The following is a 20,306-nucleotide window of genomic DNA, read 5'->3' on the forward strand; positions in this document are numbered from 1 at the left end:
ATATTGTGCTGAGATTCATTCCTTCTATACATAATTTTTTGAGTGTTTTTATGATGAAGAAGTATTGAATTATTTCAAATGCTTTTTCTGCATCTATTAAAATGATCACGTGGTTTCTTTTTTCTGTTAATGTATCATGTTTATTGCTTTGCATATGTTAAACCGTGCTTGCATCCCTGAGATGAATCCCACTTGATCATGGTGAATGGGTTTTTTTTTTTTTAATGCATTCTTGGATTCAGTTTACTAGTATTTTTTGAGGATTTTTTGCATCTATGTTCATCAGGGATATTGACCTTTAGTTTTCTGTTATGTCCTTTTCTGGATTTTGGTATGAGGGTAATGCTGTCCTCATCGAATGAGTTTGGAGGTATTTCCTCTTCAGTATCTTGGAAGAATTTTTAAAGAAGAATTAGTCCTTCTTTACATGTTTGGTAGAATTTAGCAGTGAATCCATCATGCTTTTCTTGGATGGTAAACTTTTTATTACCATTTCTATCTCATTACTTATTGGTCTAGTTAGGTTTTCTAATTCTTTCGATTCAACCTTGGTAAGTTGTATGTGTCCAGGAATCTATCCATTTCTTCTAGATTTTCCAGTTAGTTGGTGTATAGTTGTTCATAATCGTCTCTTGTGATTCTTCGTATTTCTGTTGTATCAGTTGTAATGTCTCCTTTTTCATTTCTGATTTTATTTATTTTCTTCTCTATTTTTTTTCTTAGTGGGTCTACCTAAAGGTTTATCAATTTTATCTTTTCAAAAAAACAACTCTTTGTTTCATTGATCTTTTGTGTTGTTTTTAAAATCTCTAATTCATTTATTTCTACTCTGATCTTTGTTATTTCTCTCCTTCTACTAATTTCAGATTTGGTTTCTTCTCATTTTTCTAGTTCCTTGACATATAAGGTTAGGTTGTTTATTTGAAGTCTTTCTACTTTTTCAATGCAGGCATTTATTACTATAAACTTCCCTCTTAGAACTGCTTTAGCTGTAATTTATAGGTCTGGTATGTTGTGTAGTTAATTTTCATTTGTCTCCAGGAATATTTTAATTTCCTTTTTAATTTCTTCTTTGACCCATTCATTGTTTAGGAGCATGTTGCTTAATTTCTGTGTATTCTTTCTGTTATTGATTTCTAGTTTTATTCCCTTGTGGTTGAAAAAGATAGTTGATATGTTTTTAACTTTTTTGAATTTAAGGCTTCTTTTTGTGGTGTAATATATGGTCTATTCTAGAGAATGTTCCATGTGCTGCTGAGAAGAATGTGTATCCTGAAGCTATTGGATGGAATCCTATAAACGTCTCTTAGGTCAAATTGGTTTAAACTGGATATTAACTCTGATGTATTAACTCTGATGTTGACTTTCCGTCTGGATGATCTGTTCATTACTGAAAGTGGGGTGTTAATGTCCCCAACTATTATTGTAATGGAGTCTATCCCTCCCATTAGATCTAATAATATTTGCTTTATGCATCTGGATACTCTGGTGTTGGTTGCATATATATTTAGGATTGTTATATCCTCTTGTTGAATTGATCCCTTTAACATTATATATAATAACCTTCCTTGTCTTATTTTTACTGCTCTTGACTTGAAGTCTATTTTTTCTCATATAGGTATAGCTACTCCTGCTCTTTTTTGGTTTCCATTTTCATAGATCATCTTTTTCCATTCCTTCACTTTTAGTCTATGAGTGTCTTTATAGGTGTAAAGTGAGTTTCTTCTAGGCAGTATATTGTTGGTTCATGTTTTATAATCTATTCAGTCACTCAGTGACTTTTAATTGGGGAATTTAATCAATTTACATTTAGAGATTATTATAGATAAGGACTTATTACTGCCATTTTGTTATTTGTTTCCTGGTTTTTTGTAGGTCTTTTTTCCCCTCTTTTCTCTCTCTTACTATCTTCCTTTGTGATTAAGTGATTTTCTCTAGTTGTATATTTTGATTTCACTCTATTTACTTTTAGTATATCTATTATAGGCATTTGCTTTAGGGTTACCATGAAGCTTGAAAAAACAAATTATAGTTATATGAGATTATTTTAAACTAATAACAACTTTGATTGCTAAGAAAAGACACCAAAGCAGACTACATTTTGATGTCATTTCTGCCCCTCACCTTTTGACAATTTGTCATTTCAAGTTATACCTTTTTATATTGCCTATCTCTTATACAGTTGATGTGTTATTATCTTTAACATTATTATTATCTTTAATGCTTTTATTATCTTCAATGGGTTTGTCTTTTAGTCTTCACACAAAAGATATAAATGGTTTACTCACCATACTTACAGCATTAGAGTATTCTGAATTTGTCTGTGTACTTATTTTACTAGTGAGTTTTATACTTTCAGATATTTTGTTGTTATACATTAGTGTTTTGTTTTTTCAGATTGAAAGACTCCCTTTGGGATTTCTTGTAAGATCAGTGTTGATAAATTTTCTCAGCTTTTGTTTGTCTAGGAAGTCTTCATTTCTTCATATCTGAAGGTTAGTTTTGCTGGGTACAATATCCTTGGTTAAGAGTCTTTTTTCTTTACCACTTTAAATAGATCATCCCACTCTCTCCTGACCTGTAGGGTTTCTGCTGACAAATCCACTGAAAGCCAGATTGTGGCTGCACTGAATGGTGTGTGTGTGTGTGTGTGTGTGTGTGTGTGTGTTTCCTTCCTGCTTTTAGTATTCTTTCTTTGTCTTTAGTTTTTGATAATTTGATTATGAGGTGCCTTGGGGAATTCCTCTTTGGGCTGAATTTGATTTGTGACCTCTGGGCTTCTGGTATCTAAGTATTGTCATCTTTCTTTGTACTTTGGAAATTTTCAGCCATTATTTCTTTAAATATGCTTGCTAGGCCTTTTTCCTTATGTTTTTCTTATGCAGAACCATGCCTGCATTTCTGGGACAAATCTCAACTTGGTCATGTGTATAATCCTTTTATATGCTTCTTCTGTTCTAATCTTAATTATTTCTTCCTTCTGCTAGCTTTGAGTTTGGTTTGCTATTCTTCTAGTTTCTCAAGGTGTAAGGTAAGGTTATTGATTTGAGATCTTTCTTCTTTTTTGATGTTGGTGTGTACAGATATAAATTTCCCTTTGAGCATTGTCTTTGTGGCATCTCTTAAATTTTAGTACGCTGGGTTTTGTTTTCATTCATCTCCATGTATTTTCTAAATTCTAATATAAATCAACATCTTGGGATGGTTTAATTAGCAGTGTAAGTGGTAGAAGTAGATTTGGTAAAATAATCCAATTTTTATTCTCCCTTGGTTTGAGTGTCTCCCCCAAACTTAGTCCTCACTGTGACACTGTTAAGAGGGTGGGAAATCCTATTATGGTCATTGAAAGGTGGGGCCTTGAAGAGGTGATTAGATTGTAAGACCATGCCATAGTGAATGGATTAGTAATGGTGGTCAGGGGCGTGGTTCTGAGGTTTTAAAAGAAGAGTACATGAGAGGTCTCTCTCTCTCTATGCTCCACCATTTCTACCATGTGAGACCCCTGGGTCACTGTCACCAGCACTAAGACCCTCACTGAATGTGTTCTCTAGTCTTTGGACTTCCCAGCCTCCAAAACTGTAAGCAATAAATTTCATTTTCTTATAAATCACCCACTTTCAGGTATTTTCTTATAAGCAACAGAAATGGACTAATACAGTCTCTGACCATGATTTCTTGTCACTTGGTTCTCTGAAAGGAGCCACAATAGAAACCTCCTTTAATTGCTACCCAGACTGGCCTCTAGAAGGCAGACAATTCCCCAGGTAGGGCAGAGATGGAGGCTGCTTCCCAAAGCCACTCCGTGGTTCCATCAGCAGCAACTCCTTTCTAGAATTTTCTATGTATGGGTCCCGTCCAGGTTTGCTGCAGCACAACTCAGTGCTCAAAGCCTTCCTCTGTGTGTGTGTGGGTGGCGTGGTGGTGGTGGTTGTGGTGGTGGTGGTTGTATTCTTTCTAGAAAGAAATCTCCCAATCCACTTCCACCCTCACTGGAGCTCAGGTGGATAATGTATTGAAAGGAGCACAGAGAGTTTTAACCTTTTTATTTCACATACCTTACCCTTTGTAGTCTTTTTCTTTGTAGTAAAATATATATAATGTAAAATTTACTATTTTAACCATTTTTGAGCATATCTTCTGTGGCATTAAGTACCACTGTCCACCTCCAGAGCTTTCTCATCTTCCCCAAACTGAAACTCTGTCCTCATGAAACACTAACTCCCCATTCTCCTGTCCCCCAGCTCCTGGCAGCCACCATTCCACTTCCTGTCTCTCTGATTGTGACTCCTCTAGGAACGTCATATAAGTGGAATCACAAGTGTTTGTCCTTTTGTGACTGGCTTATCTCACTGAGCATAATGTCCTCAAGGTTCATCCATGTGTCAGAATTTCCTTCCTTTTTAAGGTGGAATAATATTCCACTGTGTGGGCAGACCACATTTTGTTTATCCATTCATCTGTAGATGGACAATTGGGTTGCTTCTGCCCCTATCACTGTTGGGAATAATATTATAAACATGGGTGTGCAAATATCTGTTTTTGTCCCTGCTTCCAATTCCTTTGGACCTTCATAGTCTCTATGCTCATTGGGAGAATGAGATAAATCTACTCTAGGGTACAGCTTTCCAACTTTTTCATGATATTAATTACAAAGGAAATATTTGTTTGGCTCCCTGGGGTAAGTGGAGAGGTTTGGGGTGGTGGAGGCGACCGGTCCAGGGTCCTGCAGCCCAGGCCTCCCCTCCCAGCACACACCTGGACACATAGGGTGGGAGAGCTCTCTGCTCTGGACCCTAGGTTCTCTAGGTTTAGAGCCCACCACATGGTGAGTGGTGCATGAACCCCTCTAGGTAGTTCACACACGTGCGGCAGGTGTGGGGGATGGGGTGAGGGGCACTACACGGGCCCTCACTTCCTCTCTGCTCACACTTGCGTGGTAAAGAGCCCAGCCCTCTGCAGCCCTAGAATGAGACTCGTGGGATCTCCTAGCCCCTGGCCAAAGCAGTGAATCCCATTCTGTATATGAGGGGAGGACGCCCGAGGCAGGCAGGCAGGCAGCAGTGGGAGCTGAGCTGGGAGGCCGTGTGGGTGTAGGGACTTGGGCTGCCACTCTGGGGCAGCTACGAGAGACCAGTGCAAGCTGAGCCCAGGAACCCCTCTGGAAAGGAAAGAGGGGTAGGAAGCCCAGGCAGAGCCGAGCAGAGGGGAAAAGACAGGCGGGAGGATGAAGGAAAAGCCGCTGCATCAGTGGGGCCTGGCCGATCGCTCTGCATCTCGCTTCTGCAAAAGTCAGCTCCGTCCTTCGAGAAAGAGTGTCCTTCCATGGGGGAGTGGGGTGGGCTCACCTGCCTTGTAGGTGCAGGAGATGGCTAAGGTGAGTGAGAACCAGAAAGCTGTGCCTGCCGCACAGGGACCCGTGGGACCGGGAATAAACAGAGCAGCCACCACACAGCACTGCACGCTTCTTTTGCAAACATTTTATTAATCTGTTTGGCCAAACAGGAAATGGAAACCAAGAATAATAATTTGCTAAAAAGTTCAGGTCATGAATGCCCCTTTCCCCTGGGAAACAGAAGACTCCATGGTGACAGAATGCACCATTGGATTATGACGACTTTTCCAAGTAATGTTCCCATTTCATATGTGACAATGTAAACTTCAAAAATAGGAAACTCTAACTCCCGCCCCTCTTTACAGATCTATCACAGATAGAATTCTCTGGCAGACCTAAATGGTGTTGAGTAAACAGCCTGGTGCTTAAAAGTTTCATAAAAAGGTTTACAGATTCAGTAAATAAATTTTCAGCCTTGGTCTTGAAGGAAAAGCAACCAGCGAGTCCCCTCTGGCCCAGTCTACCTTACAAGCATCTGTACCCCGCGAGCCCATCCCAAATACGCTGCTTATCAGTTTCCTCATTTCTGTACACACACATATATAGTTTTATTTGTTTCTAAAGGTTTTTACATCTAAATTATAAGACGGCGCCAGTGACTTATAATGTCACCTCGCTTCACATAGGTAAAGACAAAAATTCTGTAGAAGGCACTGGAATTTCCCTCACATGATCTTCTGCAGGCATGTGGGTTATCTTGGACGTATCTTTCTCTTGCTGTTCCCTAGCACAGGTCTGTCCTCCAGTGGTTTTTTTATGTCCATTAGCCTGTTCTGCTTCTCCTTTTTCCATCCCAGCCATCTGTCAGTCCGTCTGTCCGTCCGTCCATCCATCCGTCCATCCATCCATCCATCCATCCATCCATCCATCCATCCATCCATCCATCCATCCAAATTAACTGACAGTTATCTTTTGGTTCATTGAAATTCCCTAAAATTAAGAGTACAGCTCTGGTACAAAACAAAATATGACCTACCATAGCTGAGAAATAATCACAGTGTATAATGTCATTTTCTGGAGCAAAGATGCAAAACATTTGCCCTGGCTTGTCAAGAATGTCTGTCATCCCAAACGATCCAGACAAGGCTCCTTGTGACCTACTCTACATTCATGGAGAAAGCTCTGAGAGGTTCTTGGCTCCTTCGCATCCAGTCGGTACCCTTGAGTGGAAAGTCTGCTGTGGAGAAGTGCAGGGGGATTGGACATGCCAGTAAATACCGTAGAGCTTACCGCAGATCGCCAGAACTGTACAGGTATGTACACCTTGCCAACCTCCCAGCCGCACCCGCAGGGCACCGCCGCAGGGTCCTGGGGGAGCAGTCAGCGGGCCAGGGAAGGACGGGCTCTCCGGGCCTTGCCTTGAGGACCTGAGCCCGGGTCCCCACCGCCCTCAGCCGGCTCCTCTTTCTTCCTCACTTTGAGGCGGGTGAGCAGCTTGGTCAACCAGACGTCCCACTCCTCGGGCAGGAGCAGCAGGAGGAAGCCCAGGCCGATGATGATGATGGCAATGACCCGGACCCCGTTGAAGACTATCTGGCTGGTGTAGTGGTCCACCACTGCGGGAGAAAGAGCTCGGTTACTCAGCAGTGGGGCAGAGGGTGGCCCCGGACCACACATTCCTCTGCTGCAGAGCTGTGCTACGCGAGGGCTGGGGCTGCCTCTCGTGACCACCCTTAACTTTGTACAGCCCCTCTGGTGTGAGGCCTGGCACGTGCATCCCACGTGCAAAACTCACCTGGCACCTTGCTTCAGGCACCCATTCATGTGAGAGAAAAAAATAAACGTGGGGCAGCTGGGGTGGGAGATACCTATCTATATGTCTATATTTGTGTCAAAACATTCATGGGAAGAATCGCATAATTCTACTTTTTCATGACTTTTTGAAGTACCCTCATATATACATATATGTATATTTTTGGTGGGTGGTTAGGGGGATGAAATATACCAAAGTTTAACTGTGGCCACCCCTGGGTGGCAGGATAATGAAGATATTACTGTTTTCTTTGTATTTTTGGTATTCTTCACACTGTTTCTAATGACACACTTTATTTTTGTCACTTAACATTATTCCACAACATGTGCATATGTATTTTTGGAGACAATCTTGAACCGGGTCTTTTAAGATAATGAATAGAATTCTTATTCCACCCTAGGGCACCACTTCATGGAGGTGTTAATGCCACCAGTGTCACCACCTTCTGTTAGTTTATTCGAGCCCCCCCCCGGGGGTGCGTGCTTTTTCCTGACTCACACCAGGCGAGGGAACAGAATAAGAAGCGGGATTTATGTCAGTTCATAAAAATCCGGATCATCATTTTCTTGATAGCCCAGAGATCAAGGCATGGTGATGTTAAAGGTAAACTCCTTTCTTGGACTTTCTTTCTCTCTGCAAAGCCAGTTTGCAGCCTGCCTCCTGCACAAACGAGATCCTAAGAAACAGGTTGCTTTTCTTTTCTATCATTTTGTGCAAGAAGGTTTGCTGATTTTACAGCACGCAACTTTTGAAACTGGATTTCCTGGACCCCTGTCCACTGCCTCTCCACTGGGGTGGGCGCTGGTCTGCAGGGCCTGTGACCTGACTCTGCCACTTGTCACTCTGCCGCCTCCAGTCCCCCTTCCACACCCCTCCTGGACCCTCACCTCATCTAGCAGGTGAGCAGAGAAAGGGAGGGATGAAGGTAAAATCTGAAAAGAAGCTTTGTTAGTCATACTTTGGTGGGATAAAGGTGCCTCTCCAGTTGTACCATAATTCAGAAATATTTTAATTTTTAACATTGGCAAAACATTCTGTCAATTCAGCAGATGCTTATCTGACAACCTTGATTTCTTTGCTTCTCTCCTGCAGTCAGGGATTGAATGTGACTCCTTCCTTTGACACATTAGTGAACCTCTTATATCGTAGGAAAGCAAAGAGAAATGATTCCAATCAGTCTCTCCAATGCCTGGCTATGTGATGCGGTCACAGTAAGTTTCCATGTAAGACTTTTCTAGAATAGGTGCAAAGAATGTGGGGGACTGTGAGGATGAGTTATTTTTCAGAAGCCTGCAGAGTCCAGAGCACATTTGACTATCTGTCCGGGAGCTCAGGGGCCTCCTGCATTTTGCAGTGCTGTCTCATAGATTATTTTGTTCGGTTCTATCCATGGAAGCAGCAAGAGGAGGTAGGACCTTCATTTGCAGGGGAGACAAGCTCAGGCTCAGACAGCTGGTGAGGTGGGACCTCCAGGTGGGCCATGTTGGGGCCACAGCCCAGCCTCTTTTCACCCTGCTGGGAGGAGGCACTCTTTCGGGAAGGGTCAGGGGCCATGGTGAGGCATACACGGGACATGTGGGGTGAGAGGGGCAGGAAACCAAACCCTGGGGAAGGCTCAGCACAGCGAGAGCTGCTTTGCCTGTGACTGCACAGGATATGGGCTTGCGGTTCCTTAGGGGGCCGTGGAGGAAGGTGTGTCTGGGCCGAGGGAGAGAGTGTTCTGCAGAGGACGGGTCCACCACCTTCCTGGGCTGAGAACAGGTGGCACAGGGAGGTTGGGCATGAGGATGGGGATTCTAGGAAGAAAGCCCAAAGTTCATACCAGCATGAGCCAGAAAAAGGAAGGAGGTAAGGGGTAGGTGATGACAAGCTTCTGGAAGAGCTGTCAACCCTGTGCGCTGGCAACGAGTCCCCAGGGAAAAAGAGAGGAGGGTCCCAAGTACCTGGGCAGAAGCGCGCTCTGGTTCTTTGGAGGAAAATGCGTGTCAGTGTGTTTCTACCTCATACCTCGAGCAAGTGTTCTCCCCCAGGGAGTCACTTGCAAAAATGAATTCTTTTTCTGCTACATAATTTTCTGTATTTATTAGTAATGTTATTGATTTCTGCTTTCCCACACCAGTTATAATCAAGACGGCTTTAGACTTCTGTATTTGGTGTGGTACATGGAAATCATTCCATTATGGGGAAACTATTGCATCTATAAACAAACATCAACATTGTACCTAAATTCTTTTCTTTTCGTTGCAGAAGGTTAAACGTGCATTCTACACTAGGCACAGAAAAAATATATGTGAGTGTCTAACGTGAGAGTATATGTGTGTGCGTGTTTGTTTACGAGTAGATATAGAAAGCTGTATAGGTTTACCTGCGTTCACAGGTACACTGAGGACGATTCCAAGAGACATCAGAGTGGGATATGTAACAGCGATTCCAAAATTTAATACAATATTGAATGCTGAAATAAAGAACGTAAGAAACAGGTGTTATTTGAGGCTGTGCTGCACTTTACCCCCTCGCTGGCCTATCTGACCCCAGCATCTCTGGGGGTTCTTCCAAGGTCTCCAGGACTTGGGACTAGGGACAAATACCTTGACTGCTCAGCCCCTCTCTCCTCCCTGAGCTTTGATGAAGGGAAAAGAAATTTGGAAAAGATGACCAGTGAGAAGGCACTAGAAGAGGGGACTGCGTCATCTCTCCAGCTGCGCTGTTGTCTGTTGTCGGCAGTGTTTCTGGGGTGGCTGTAAGAACAGGTGCTTTGGGATATGTGTTTTTAGATGGGATCTGGGTGAGACACCTCCTGGGTTCTTTGCCTAGAACTAGACTCACATACAGTAACGGTGATGATGGTGACATTAATACTAATGATAATTGACAGCACTTACTGGATGGACATTGACACTTGGGCAAGGTCCTAAGAGCTCTGCAGGTATTGACGTACTATTCTTAGCAGGTAACCCGCACCGCTCTGGGCTGTGACCTCACTGTTCAGAGCAGCAGGAGCCACTGTTATCACTACAGGGACTATGGTTCTGGAGTAAGAATCTGATGTTGTCATTTCAAAGACTTGACTTTGTGAAACACAAAGACCTTGAAAAAACAGCAAGAACTTAAGGATAACAATCAACACTGTTTTTCTCCTTCTGGGCCCAAGTTTCCAGAGTCCTTGTCCAGTCATTGCTTTCTGGGGCCTCTGGACAGGGTGGGCGCCACTTACTCAATAAGAGAACTGAAAATCCACAAAGGTTTCCCCATGGAATGTCATCAAAGGAGCTCCAGTATTCCACTTTGGTAAAGTAGAGGACGATAGGAACGCACGTGATGAAGAGGATGTTAAACACCCCCAAGATGGACAGGAATAAGGCGGCTTCTCCGAACTTCGCACTGCCTAGGAGGAGCTTGAACAGTACCTGCAGGAGAAAGCAGACGGGGATGTGAGCAAAGCCAGCACACGCGGTGACACATGTCGGGACATTCGGCCTCACCTGGCTTTCAGTGGAGGGGCGATGGGGCTTGACCTGTGCTCACCTGGGCACATGTCAAACTCAGCAACCTGCCTGCAGAGGACTGCTCCCCGGTGCAAGAGAGCATCTTCCAGAGTCATGGTTTTCACACTGGGTTTCATTTGTCTGCAATGTGTTCATGACCCCACATCAATTAGAGATGTGTGCCATGGCTGCATACCCTCTCGGGGACCCCCAACACTGGTACCTGACCCTGGGCAACACAGTTTCAAACCATCAGCCCCCCAAGAAAGGGTGGTGGCTGCAGACATAGTCCATAAATGGAAAGTGAAGGGACGTTGCTCATTTTTCCTGCATCCCACCACCCCCACTCCAGAATGGCACGGGCTCCAGTGGAATGCACCTTGCACCTGTTTTCTTGTTTGTACGTCCCAACAGGTGCTTGGAGGGCCACGAGGAGAGGGACAGGTGTGATGGGAGTGGCCGGCCCCGTGGTGGGAGCTGTGGTGCAGTCTGAGCCTACACGCTTTCCCTCCCACTTTTCCTGCTTCCTCCTGGCTCGGCCATTTCACGACCTGTTCTGGGATGTCCTGGCATATGCGCAGGAAGTGTGGAAGGGGAGATAAATCACTTTCCGTCTTCCAGCTGTTAGTCCCTCTGGACAAGTATTAGGGGGAAGCGGAGGAGGAACAGGCATCTGAGTCTCAATGCTGTGTTCATTGCGGACTGCGTGTCTGCGTGTCTCTGTCCTCGTTAGCACGCTGCTAATTGAGTACAGCAGAAGAAAAGGGCTTTCTACAGTACTTGATCCTCTCTGTTCTCCCATCTGGATCCACGAAGAGCTGGTACATCTCAAGGCTAAAACCTAATTTGTCATTGAATCCTCTAGGTCACTTTCCCAACTTGGAGACCTGAAAGTATTGGATCTAAGGACAGGGAGAAAGGAGAGGCAGCAGCTCGATTGAGTGGGGGGTGAGCACAGCAGAGGACCCCAAGGTGCAAGAAAACTTTGTTGTGTTCAGACCTGCAGCCGGGAAGTGCGTTCCAATGGTTTCCAATATTTCGTCAAAAATATTTTATCATCCCCGTATTTTAGCAGTGGTGCTTTTATTTATTCAGTCCATAGGCAATGCTTGAAATGCATGTGGATTCGTACTGAGCCCTGGTGGCTGCAAAAACCGTGTGGTCAGGGATTTGCATGACAAAGCTGCACCAGATACCCAAGTCTTCACGTTCCACGAGGTGGCCACCTAAATAAGCAGACACTAGAGCCCCTGGTCCTCTCCATTTCCCTGCCAAACAATGACGTCACGATTCCGACTCTGTCAACCCAGCAGCCACCACCCACTTTAACCTCAAAGCTGCAAACATATGGCCACTGATGGAAAAGTCCAGAGAGCCAAAGCCAGGAGCAGCTGCCTGCCTGGTACTGTCCGGGCGGATGTCCCCGTCTGCCTGGCGTGCAATAAAAACAGCTGCTCGTCCTGAAACACAGGCACCGTCAGAGATCCCCGAAGGTAAAGGACCTGCCTCTCAGACCTGCTGTGCTGGCTGGGGACCACCAGGCCTGGCGCCCGCAGCCGCTGCCCGCGCCTACCTTGTAGAGGGCAGACGTGGACGCGGAGCCCACCACCAGCGCGATGCCGATGACCGAGTGGCTGTGGAAGCCGTCGGCGTAGGTCATCATCACGATGCCGGCGATGGCCAGGATGGCGGCCACGATCTGCAGGGACGGGAGGGAGGACGTGGGGTCAGGATAGTGCAGGGGCCACACAAGCGCCAGGAAGCAGAAACATTCACGGGATTCAGCCATGCAAGGGGGGGAGTGTCTCCTTCTCGGTCCTCTTGTCCAACAGGTGAAGGCTGGCCCTGTCTAAAATGTGGCTGCTGCTTAGAGGGGACACTTAGCAAAGCTTGGCAGGACCAAAGAACCCGAAACAGCTGGCAGCCAAGAGTGACGGCATGGCTTAGTGTCACACAGTGGCAACCGCTGTGGCTCTGGGGATCTTGAGAAGGAAGTGGCCATGGTTCCAGCGACAGGTTCTCTGGTCATGACAAGGCTTGGCTAGGCACCCTGGAAATGACCTGAGTCCTATCCCAATCTTCCAAAAGTACCTCGTTTGACCTTGCCTTGATGCATTCCACACCCCAGTGGGGAAAGCACTGTGACGACAGCAGATCTGGTCCCCAGTCTGCACACCAGCAGAGGGCCTGGCAGAATGTCACTTGCCAATTAGGGCTACGAACAGTGTCCAGTTCCTTTCCTTAGCTGCTGCAGCGCCGCCCCCAGCAGATCCCCTCAATCCTGTTATTGTCCAGACACCGACTTCTCAGACAGGAGGGAAGCTCCATGGGGGTAAAATTGTTGCAGTCGAGAGGAGATAAACTACCTGGGACTTTCCCAAAGGAGAAAATGCACCAGCACAGAGAATAAGAACTAGGACCCACGTGAGGTAGCCCTGAAGCTACGTCAGTGCCACCCAGCGGGAAGGGATGGGGGGTGGCATCAGTAGGACAAGTGTGTGCGGTGCAAGTTTCAACTCTGAATTTTGCTAAGAGTGTTATCCTCTTACGGGTCACTCAAAGTGGACTGCAGCTCTCAGCTCTCCCCAACAACAGCAGGAGCTAAGATTTACTGAGCGGTCACAGGAGAAGCGTCTTCTACGCGTTTTCTTCATTTTTTCCTCAACATAAGCAAATGTTGTCATTTGCCTCATTTTACGACGTGAAAACCTAGGCTCAGAGAGGTGAAGTAACCTGCCCAAAGTCACACAGCTGGGGTGCGGTAGAGCAGGGACACACACTCCAGGTCTGTCTGCTTGCAGAGTCAGTGCTTGCACACACAAGCAGGAAGGTGTGATTCACTAACACGCTACTGCCAACTGCACTCTCAGGTTTGAATTGAGCTTTCCTTAGTGGTGCAAACATAAAACCTTCACGTTGGTGAAAGGTAATGTGGTGGAATCACACACAGCACGCCTGAGTTACATGCTGTCCTAGCGTGCACCTCATGCGAGGCCTCCATAGAGCACTAGATCCGCCCATAACACAGGCCCTGGAGAGACGGGCGGTCATCACGCCTGGTGACACACCCTCATCTGTCCCCTTGTTCTTTCTGGGTTAGTAACTCGCCATCAGCTGCATCCTTCTGCAGCACATGTGTGCACGTTTCATATCTAAATATTACCTGTACTGTGTGCAACTGTTCGCTAGAGAAAGAAACAGAGAGAGTCAGACAATAAGCAGGTGTTTTCTCCCAAGAGAGCAGGAAGGGGCAAGTTTTCAGCCACCAAAGACATGCACAGTGCAAAGATGCCACCTGGAACAGCTAAGGCTGCCTGGCGACCAGAGGCACCCGGCGAGAAAAAGACTTGAAGAAAGAAAGAAGGGAAGAAAATCGTGAAGTTTCACATGATTTGGTGCCTCTCCAAAGGCACCTGCATCTTTCCAAACTTCTGGCTGAAGTTTGAGGAGATGGAGAACAAGGGGTTATTTTTTCTTGCGAGGCAGATTTCCAATCTCTTTCTCCTAAGAGCTTCTGCCTGAGCTGTGCTGGGCAGAAGAGCTGGAGGAGGGGTCAGAGGAGTAAGGAATGAGGGGACGGACATCACAGGCCCCCGCAGCCCCGGAGCTCATTCTGACAGGTCCCCTTGTCCACACCTCCTGGTCTTCCCCTCTTGGGAGTCCCAGCCACAAGCCACAGGATTGATGGGCCTGGCTGTGGGGCCCCCACGTTCTGCATCAGCAGCTCTCCTGGGACCTCACCACAAGCACTGACAGGTGAGCTGGCAGCTCACACCTATCTGTCCCCCACCCTCCATGTGCCCCACTGAACTATACCAAAGCCAGAACAGGTGAGGGACAGCAGCCCCGAGACCGAGCCTGGCGAGTGCCACAGCCTCTGCGTCATCTGGGGAAAAAGTGGTGGGAGACGGGGAAGAAACACAGGCTGGACTGTTGCCTTAAGTCTTCATGGGGCCTCCCCTGGGGTGTGGCTCAGTCCCAGCCGCTCAGGCCTTTGCCACCGACAGGCCACATGCCCCCCATGGTAACGCTGGTCCTCGCCCCATGTCAGGCTGGAAGGGAGGGTGGGGGAAGCCACTGAGCCTTGAGGAGGAGACAGGAGGGTCGGTGGCACCTTTGATGAGGTCCAGTCACCTTTCAGACCATGCTGCTCCCCAGTCTTGCTAAAACTGAGGCGGGCTGCACGTTCTCTGCCAGGCAGAACCCCGTTTGGACCCTTTTTAGATTCTTACAGTTTGGGACAATTTTGCAAATGGGAAAGAACTGACTCAGTTTTAAATATCCCTCCTCCGACACTTGCCGTCCCCGCTCCTGGACCGCTCTCACCAACCCAAGGATTTAGGGTTTGGAGGGAACGGAGGGTCATCAATCCACCCCTCCTATTACCGAGCGCGGGGAGAGGCCTGGGCTGTGACCCTCGGTGCTCCCTGTCCTCTGGGTGCTCCCCATGCTGGGCTCAGGTTCAGGGGACAGCCCCCCATGCAGAAGGGAGTCAGGACCAGATGCTGGAGTGACTGTCCAGGGATGGCCCCTTTTGGAACACGCAGACCATTTCAGTGACTGGAAACAGCTGGACGCGCTGCAGGGGCCCGAGGACGACGCTCGGCTCGCCTTCCTGCTGCTCCCGAACCCTCCTAGTGCCAAAGTCCTCACTGTGATGGGTGGTTATGGATGGCCCTGAGCAGTCAGAGGACCCACTTTCCACCACCCCCGAGATGGAGGCTGGGGGTCTCGCCCAGTCGGACCACAGCTGGGTGGGCTTCGTGTCCCCAGAGCTCCACTTATTCTCCTGCTACTGCCGCACAGAACTGCCTCCCTAAGTGTCTGTCCGCCTCTGTCGCTGTGCACAAAATGACTGGGCTCATCCGGCAACCCCCTCCAGTGAGAAGAAATACTAATAGCAACCACGTTGGCAAAAGAGAACTTTTACTGAATTTCATGCGCCAGCACGTGTTCTCTGATCTCATCCTCCAAACCCTTCTCTAAGATGCGCTGTAACTTCTGTCCATTTGAGAGACGAGGTAACCAAGGCTCAGAGATGTTAAGTGACTTGCTCAATATCCAAGAGCTTATGAAAGTGGAGCCAAGATGAGCAGCCTAGTCACCTGCTCTAGCCTAGAGCACCCTGCACTGCACCAGAGCCCCCGACCTGGACAGCTGGGCTGCAGAGTCAACCGGTGACCCAAGGCCGGGGTCTCCGTTCACAGACACCCCACAGCCTCTCACCCTCCGATGCCAGAAGTCGCTGGGATCTCCCCAGTATTATAAGATACATTTGCTTCTTTCTGGATCTGATTGCAGGTCCCAGGCCTATGGATGTTTTCCAGGAAATGCAGTCCAGGTGGGGTGAGTAATCCTCCTTATTAACACGTCTTCTGTGCAATCTGTTCCACAAACATAAGGCTGAGCCTCCATCCTGTTCTTCACGTGTGCACGCCTCTCAAGCTTCATTCTCAGCCCCCCAGGATGGGGGGGGGACATGTTAGCACTCTTTGATTTTTGGAAATTACCCAGTGGAAGGTGCAAGCTAACCAGCAGTCTGGGTGGAGTCTGAGCGATCCCATGCGCCCGTTAGATATTATCTCAGACCTAAACCTCCATCTGTTAACCAAGGAGAAACTTTTAGTCACTCTGGCAAGCGGCTAGTGTCTCACAGATGTCGCTAGCTCTCTGAACTCTGAAAGATAAGAACAGGGAAATCCACCAGGACTGCAGTAGGGAGCTCCCAGATGACCAGCCACGTGCCTCTAACAGGAGTAGAGATTATTAGAGAGACCCACAGCTGCACAGTGTTTGCAAGTTCCAAAGTCCATCACCAGCACTGGCTCTGTGGACCTTTGTTTCAGCGCCAGCCTAGTGCCGAAGGCCTTAAGCACAAAACTGTGTGGTATGCAGTGGTCAGCACAGCCGGACTGTGTGCATCAGAGTCCAGGGAGGGCACTGGCTCTTATCCTTGTACAGCTGCGAAGAGAAGATCTGGAAGCACCATATTGCTCTCTAGGAGTCCAGGCATATTTCAAGTTTTTCACACCTCCTCTCTTAACCTCAAAAAACTTCTGTTTCTTTCTTCTGCTAGATGTGGAACTAACCTTGAAGCTTCTCTTTCCAGTAACAGGGTTTCATTTGGAGTTTGCTTGGGACATCTGAATTGTGCCAAAAAGCTCCACAAATTCTCTTGTCTCTTTGCATCAAAATAAAGTCATGAGGGGCCTGAGTTGGTGGCCGCGGCCCCCAGGACATCTGTGTCTGCAGCATCGAGTCAGGCAGGCTGTTGGGTGACCGCTGCTGGAAGTACCTGCATTACTTGCAAAGATGCATTACATCATTCCCTTGCTGAAAGCTTTTCTGGGCGGTTGCACAGGGAGTGAGTTTTTATTCCAAAATTAACACTAAGCCTCAAAACAAATTTTCCCCCAACTGCAAGCTAAAAATACAAGTCAGCTGTTGACTCATGTCCCCTGTGCTGTTTGAGTGCTGGAGGTGGAGTGAACCCACCAGGTGGGTGATGTCATTTTTCCCAGGGCAATGGGGGAAGACACAGGCAGAGGGCCTGGAATCTGCCCCTTGCTGGCTGCCGGCACGGGTCACTGTGCCCACCAGACGGGTGTTAGCTGCGTGGCAGGAACAAGTAAGCAACACACTGTAACTGCAGGAGAACCAGCCGCCTGGCCAGAGGACCTTCCACCCTGGTTTGTGGCAAGGTGGTGCTGGGGCAGTAGCAGCTCCTGGCCACCAGAGGGAGCCACGCAGAAGCCACTAGGATTCTGTCCAAACTCAATGCCACCTGTCCCTGTCATGCAGGGCGGGTCCTTCTATAATTCAGCCGATATTTGGCTGTGCATTTATACTATTTCATACGACTGTTATGAAATGTGACTAGCTAAACTTGACTAGTCTTTAGTGTAATTTACTAAGTCTCAGTTGTAAGATGCAAGTAATTCAAGGCTGTAATTCCACTCTCCCTTCGTCTGCAGAAGAAAGAAAGCAAAGGTGACCTCCACAATTTGGACTTAGGAGGACCATGTCTGGCCACTTTGGCTGTGGACACATGGTCCAAGCAAAGGGCCAGGACCGCAACCATGCGTGGATGCCAAGGGGTCCTTCAGGTTTTGGAAACATCCTAACCAGAGAGTGACAGTGCTGGCAGAAAGCTCCAGGCTGCGGGGCACAGGGGTGCCACACACTGCAGACTGGAAAGCCGCCCATGAGAGAGGGGTGAGCAGCCAGAGAGCGGAGCACATTGCCATTCCTGGGTGGGGTCCCCAAATGGCACGCATTTTAGGGACTGCTTGCTGAAATGCTTGAAATGAAAGGTGCTTTAATGAATGCTTGTCGAGTATGGTTTGCAAGCAAGAAGGTCTGCAAGGCACACCGAGAACCAGGCTCCTTTTCTGCTGCAAATCACAAGGAAAGTGGTCAGCAGCATATGCTCATGGTCCAGCACAGGGAGCTTAGCAAGCCGATGGGCAGGTTTTGGTTGACGTGACTGAGGGAAGAAGACATATAATAAGGAACTTACCCTCACTCCCATGAACCTGTCCCTGAGAACGATCCACGAAAGCAAGAACACAAACGCTTTGTTGCAGCAGAACAACACGGAGACATCCGTAGTGTTTATTTTCTTTATTGCATGTAAGTACAGGTAGTTTGTGAGTGTCCAAAGAACGCCAAAGGGGGCTGCTTTGGTAAAAAACACCTTCAAAGTCAAGCCATTGTCTCCAAAAAATCGACAGCATTCCCTAAAACAAGGAAAGAGAGGCAGTGTTATTATATCCTCGGGTTGACACAGACCATTGTTTTCTTATACCCAGTTTTTTTTTTTTTTAAAGCAAACGTAGGAAGTAGCAGAATCTTTCTTTTTATTATTATTTTACATAAACATCTTTCTATTAAAGCTCTTCAGCTTAGTCCATTGAAGAGAAGGTTGTACAGTGACCTGACATCACAGACTATGCCTCCTGCTCACGTTGACTTTGCAATAGACAGTTCTACGCAGAGGGTAATGTTGGGATGATCTGACCCGCAGGCCTAATTCCATGGTGATGGATTGAGGAATTCTATCACTTGCTGATAAGAGCAGGAAGTCACTAGACCTTTTTTTTTGGCGGTGGGGGGGGGGGGGGGGGATGATGGATACTTGAAGAAAACTCACTGAAACATCTTCTTTTAAAATTTTCTCCCAAACTAGAATTCTCTTTGTGATCAGGCAGGGGCAGTCATTTCTTGGGCATATCTAATACATTTGGCTATGGTACAAATAGTGTTCGCTATCTGCATATTTTCTCTGTGATGCCATTTTTAGAGCACGTTATGCCACCAGGTGGGAGGTCACACCCAGGCAAGACCACCTGGCATGGGAGGAAGAGGCAGATTCAGCAGTTCAGAGTCTTAAGAGAGAGTGACATGGGAAGACACCTGCAGGAGAAAGCTTTGCAACACCATTCAAGATTCTAGGGAAAAGATCACTGATATTTGAAAAAACGTCTAAGAAAAATAGTCTTCCACATGCAGAAGAGGAAAGCAGAGGAGGCTGCAGGGGTCACGAGCAGAGAGAGGGCCCACCGGGAAGGGCTGCTTCTTCCTTGACCGTGGGCCCTGATGAGTCAGATGAGGAGACGGACTCGTGGTCACCCACTGTCCCTATGGGAGTCCCAGTCCTGGCCACAGATGGGGTGCAGTGGCCCAGCCAGGAAGGGGTCAGCTCATCTGTCATTTAGAGAATCAGGCCTAAGTGAACTGCCCCAAGAGTGAAGCAAGAGACATCACTAGAATAAGCCAAATACCCCAGGGTGGGGGTGGGGTACCCCTGGCCTGTGCCACTTAATAGGGAACCTAAAAACAAGAGTCGAAGGGGATTTGGCAAGATTATTTTATTTTATTGTTTGTTCTTACGATCAACCCAGAATGAAATCTGCTTTTGTTCATTACCCAGCTATGGGATATCCACAGAAGGAGCAGAAAGTCCACTAGAGGAAGGCGTGAGGGCCTGGGGGGCTGGTACAGAGGAAACAAACGTGCCATTCTGTACAGTATGGGACAGCTCTGCCACCTCTCCCTGTGCTTGGAGCCCTGTGTTGCTTCTAAATTAACCAGCACCGGGTAGAACATTCAAATCACTGAATTGACCATGAAACCGATTCAACTGAATTGATTCCATTTTGGCTCTGTATAGATGCAGCCCTCATCTCATGGAGAGGTTGATATTTCTGTGTGCCAAGCAATTTTCTGAAAGTACTCCACCTGCATTTTCTATGGGGTTTTCTTGAGCCCCTGCTTGCAGAACAGTCTTCATGCCCCTGGGGACAGTGACTGTGACAATGGGTGGCTTCCTTCACGTCTGTGATTATGGCAGCTGTAAAACGATCCCTGTCCCTTGCATATGACCAACAGGACACGCAAGGATTCTTTGCTCCCATTAATACCCACTCATCGCAACTGTACTTAGAGGTTTCCATGCTTAAGAGAACACTGCGCAAGTGGGATTTCCAAGTCCCACCCGACTCGCTATTATAAAAATAATTCCTGTTGTGGCAGGGACCATCCAAAGCCAACTGGACAGCTTTTATCCTCTCTGAGACTCTCCGTTTGACTCCTCCAAAGCCTGATGAAGGTCGGAGTGGTGGAGAACGGGGTGGAGCACGGACATGGCTTGGTACTGACAGCCCCCGGTGCTGGA

At 47.3% G+C, this 20,306-nt stretch overlaps 1 protein-coding gene across 1 annotated transcript; it reads right to left on the reverse strand.

Annotated features, from left to right (window-relative positions):
• Positions 1-5,462: 5,462 nt before the first annotated feature.
• Positions 5,463-19,343, reverse strand: SLC35F3 (solute carrier family 35, member F3). Its single transcript, XM_008582822.1, has 6 exons — positions 19,193-19,343; positions 18,150-18,430; positions 12,204-12,329; positions 10,360-10,552; positions 9,511-9,600; positions 5,463-6,948 (listed from the first exon to the last, which is right to left on the reverse strand). Exons 1-6 carry the CDS (start codon positions 19,341-19,343, stop codon positions 6,713-6,715), a joined length of 1,077 nt encoding a protein of 358 aa, XP_008581044.1. The 3' UTR covers positions 5,463-6,712.
• Positions 19,344-20,306: the final 963 nt, after the last annotated feature.

Source organism: Galeopterus variegatus, unplaced genomic scaffold, assembly GCF_000696425.1.
Source record: "Galeopterus variegatus unplaced genomic scaffold, G_variegatus-3.0.2 Scaffold2728, whole genome shotgun sequence".
In the NCBI taxonomy this organism is placed as follows: Eukaryota; Metazoa; Chordata; class Mammalia; order Dermoptera; family Cynocephalidae; genus Galeopterus; species Galeopterus variegatus.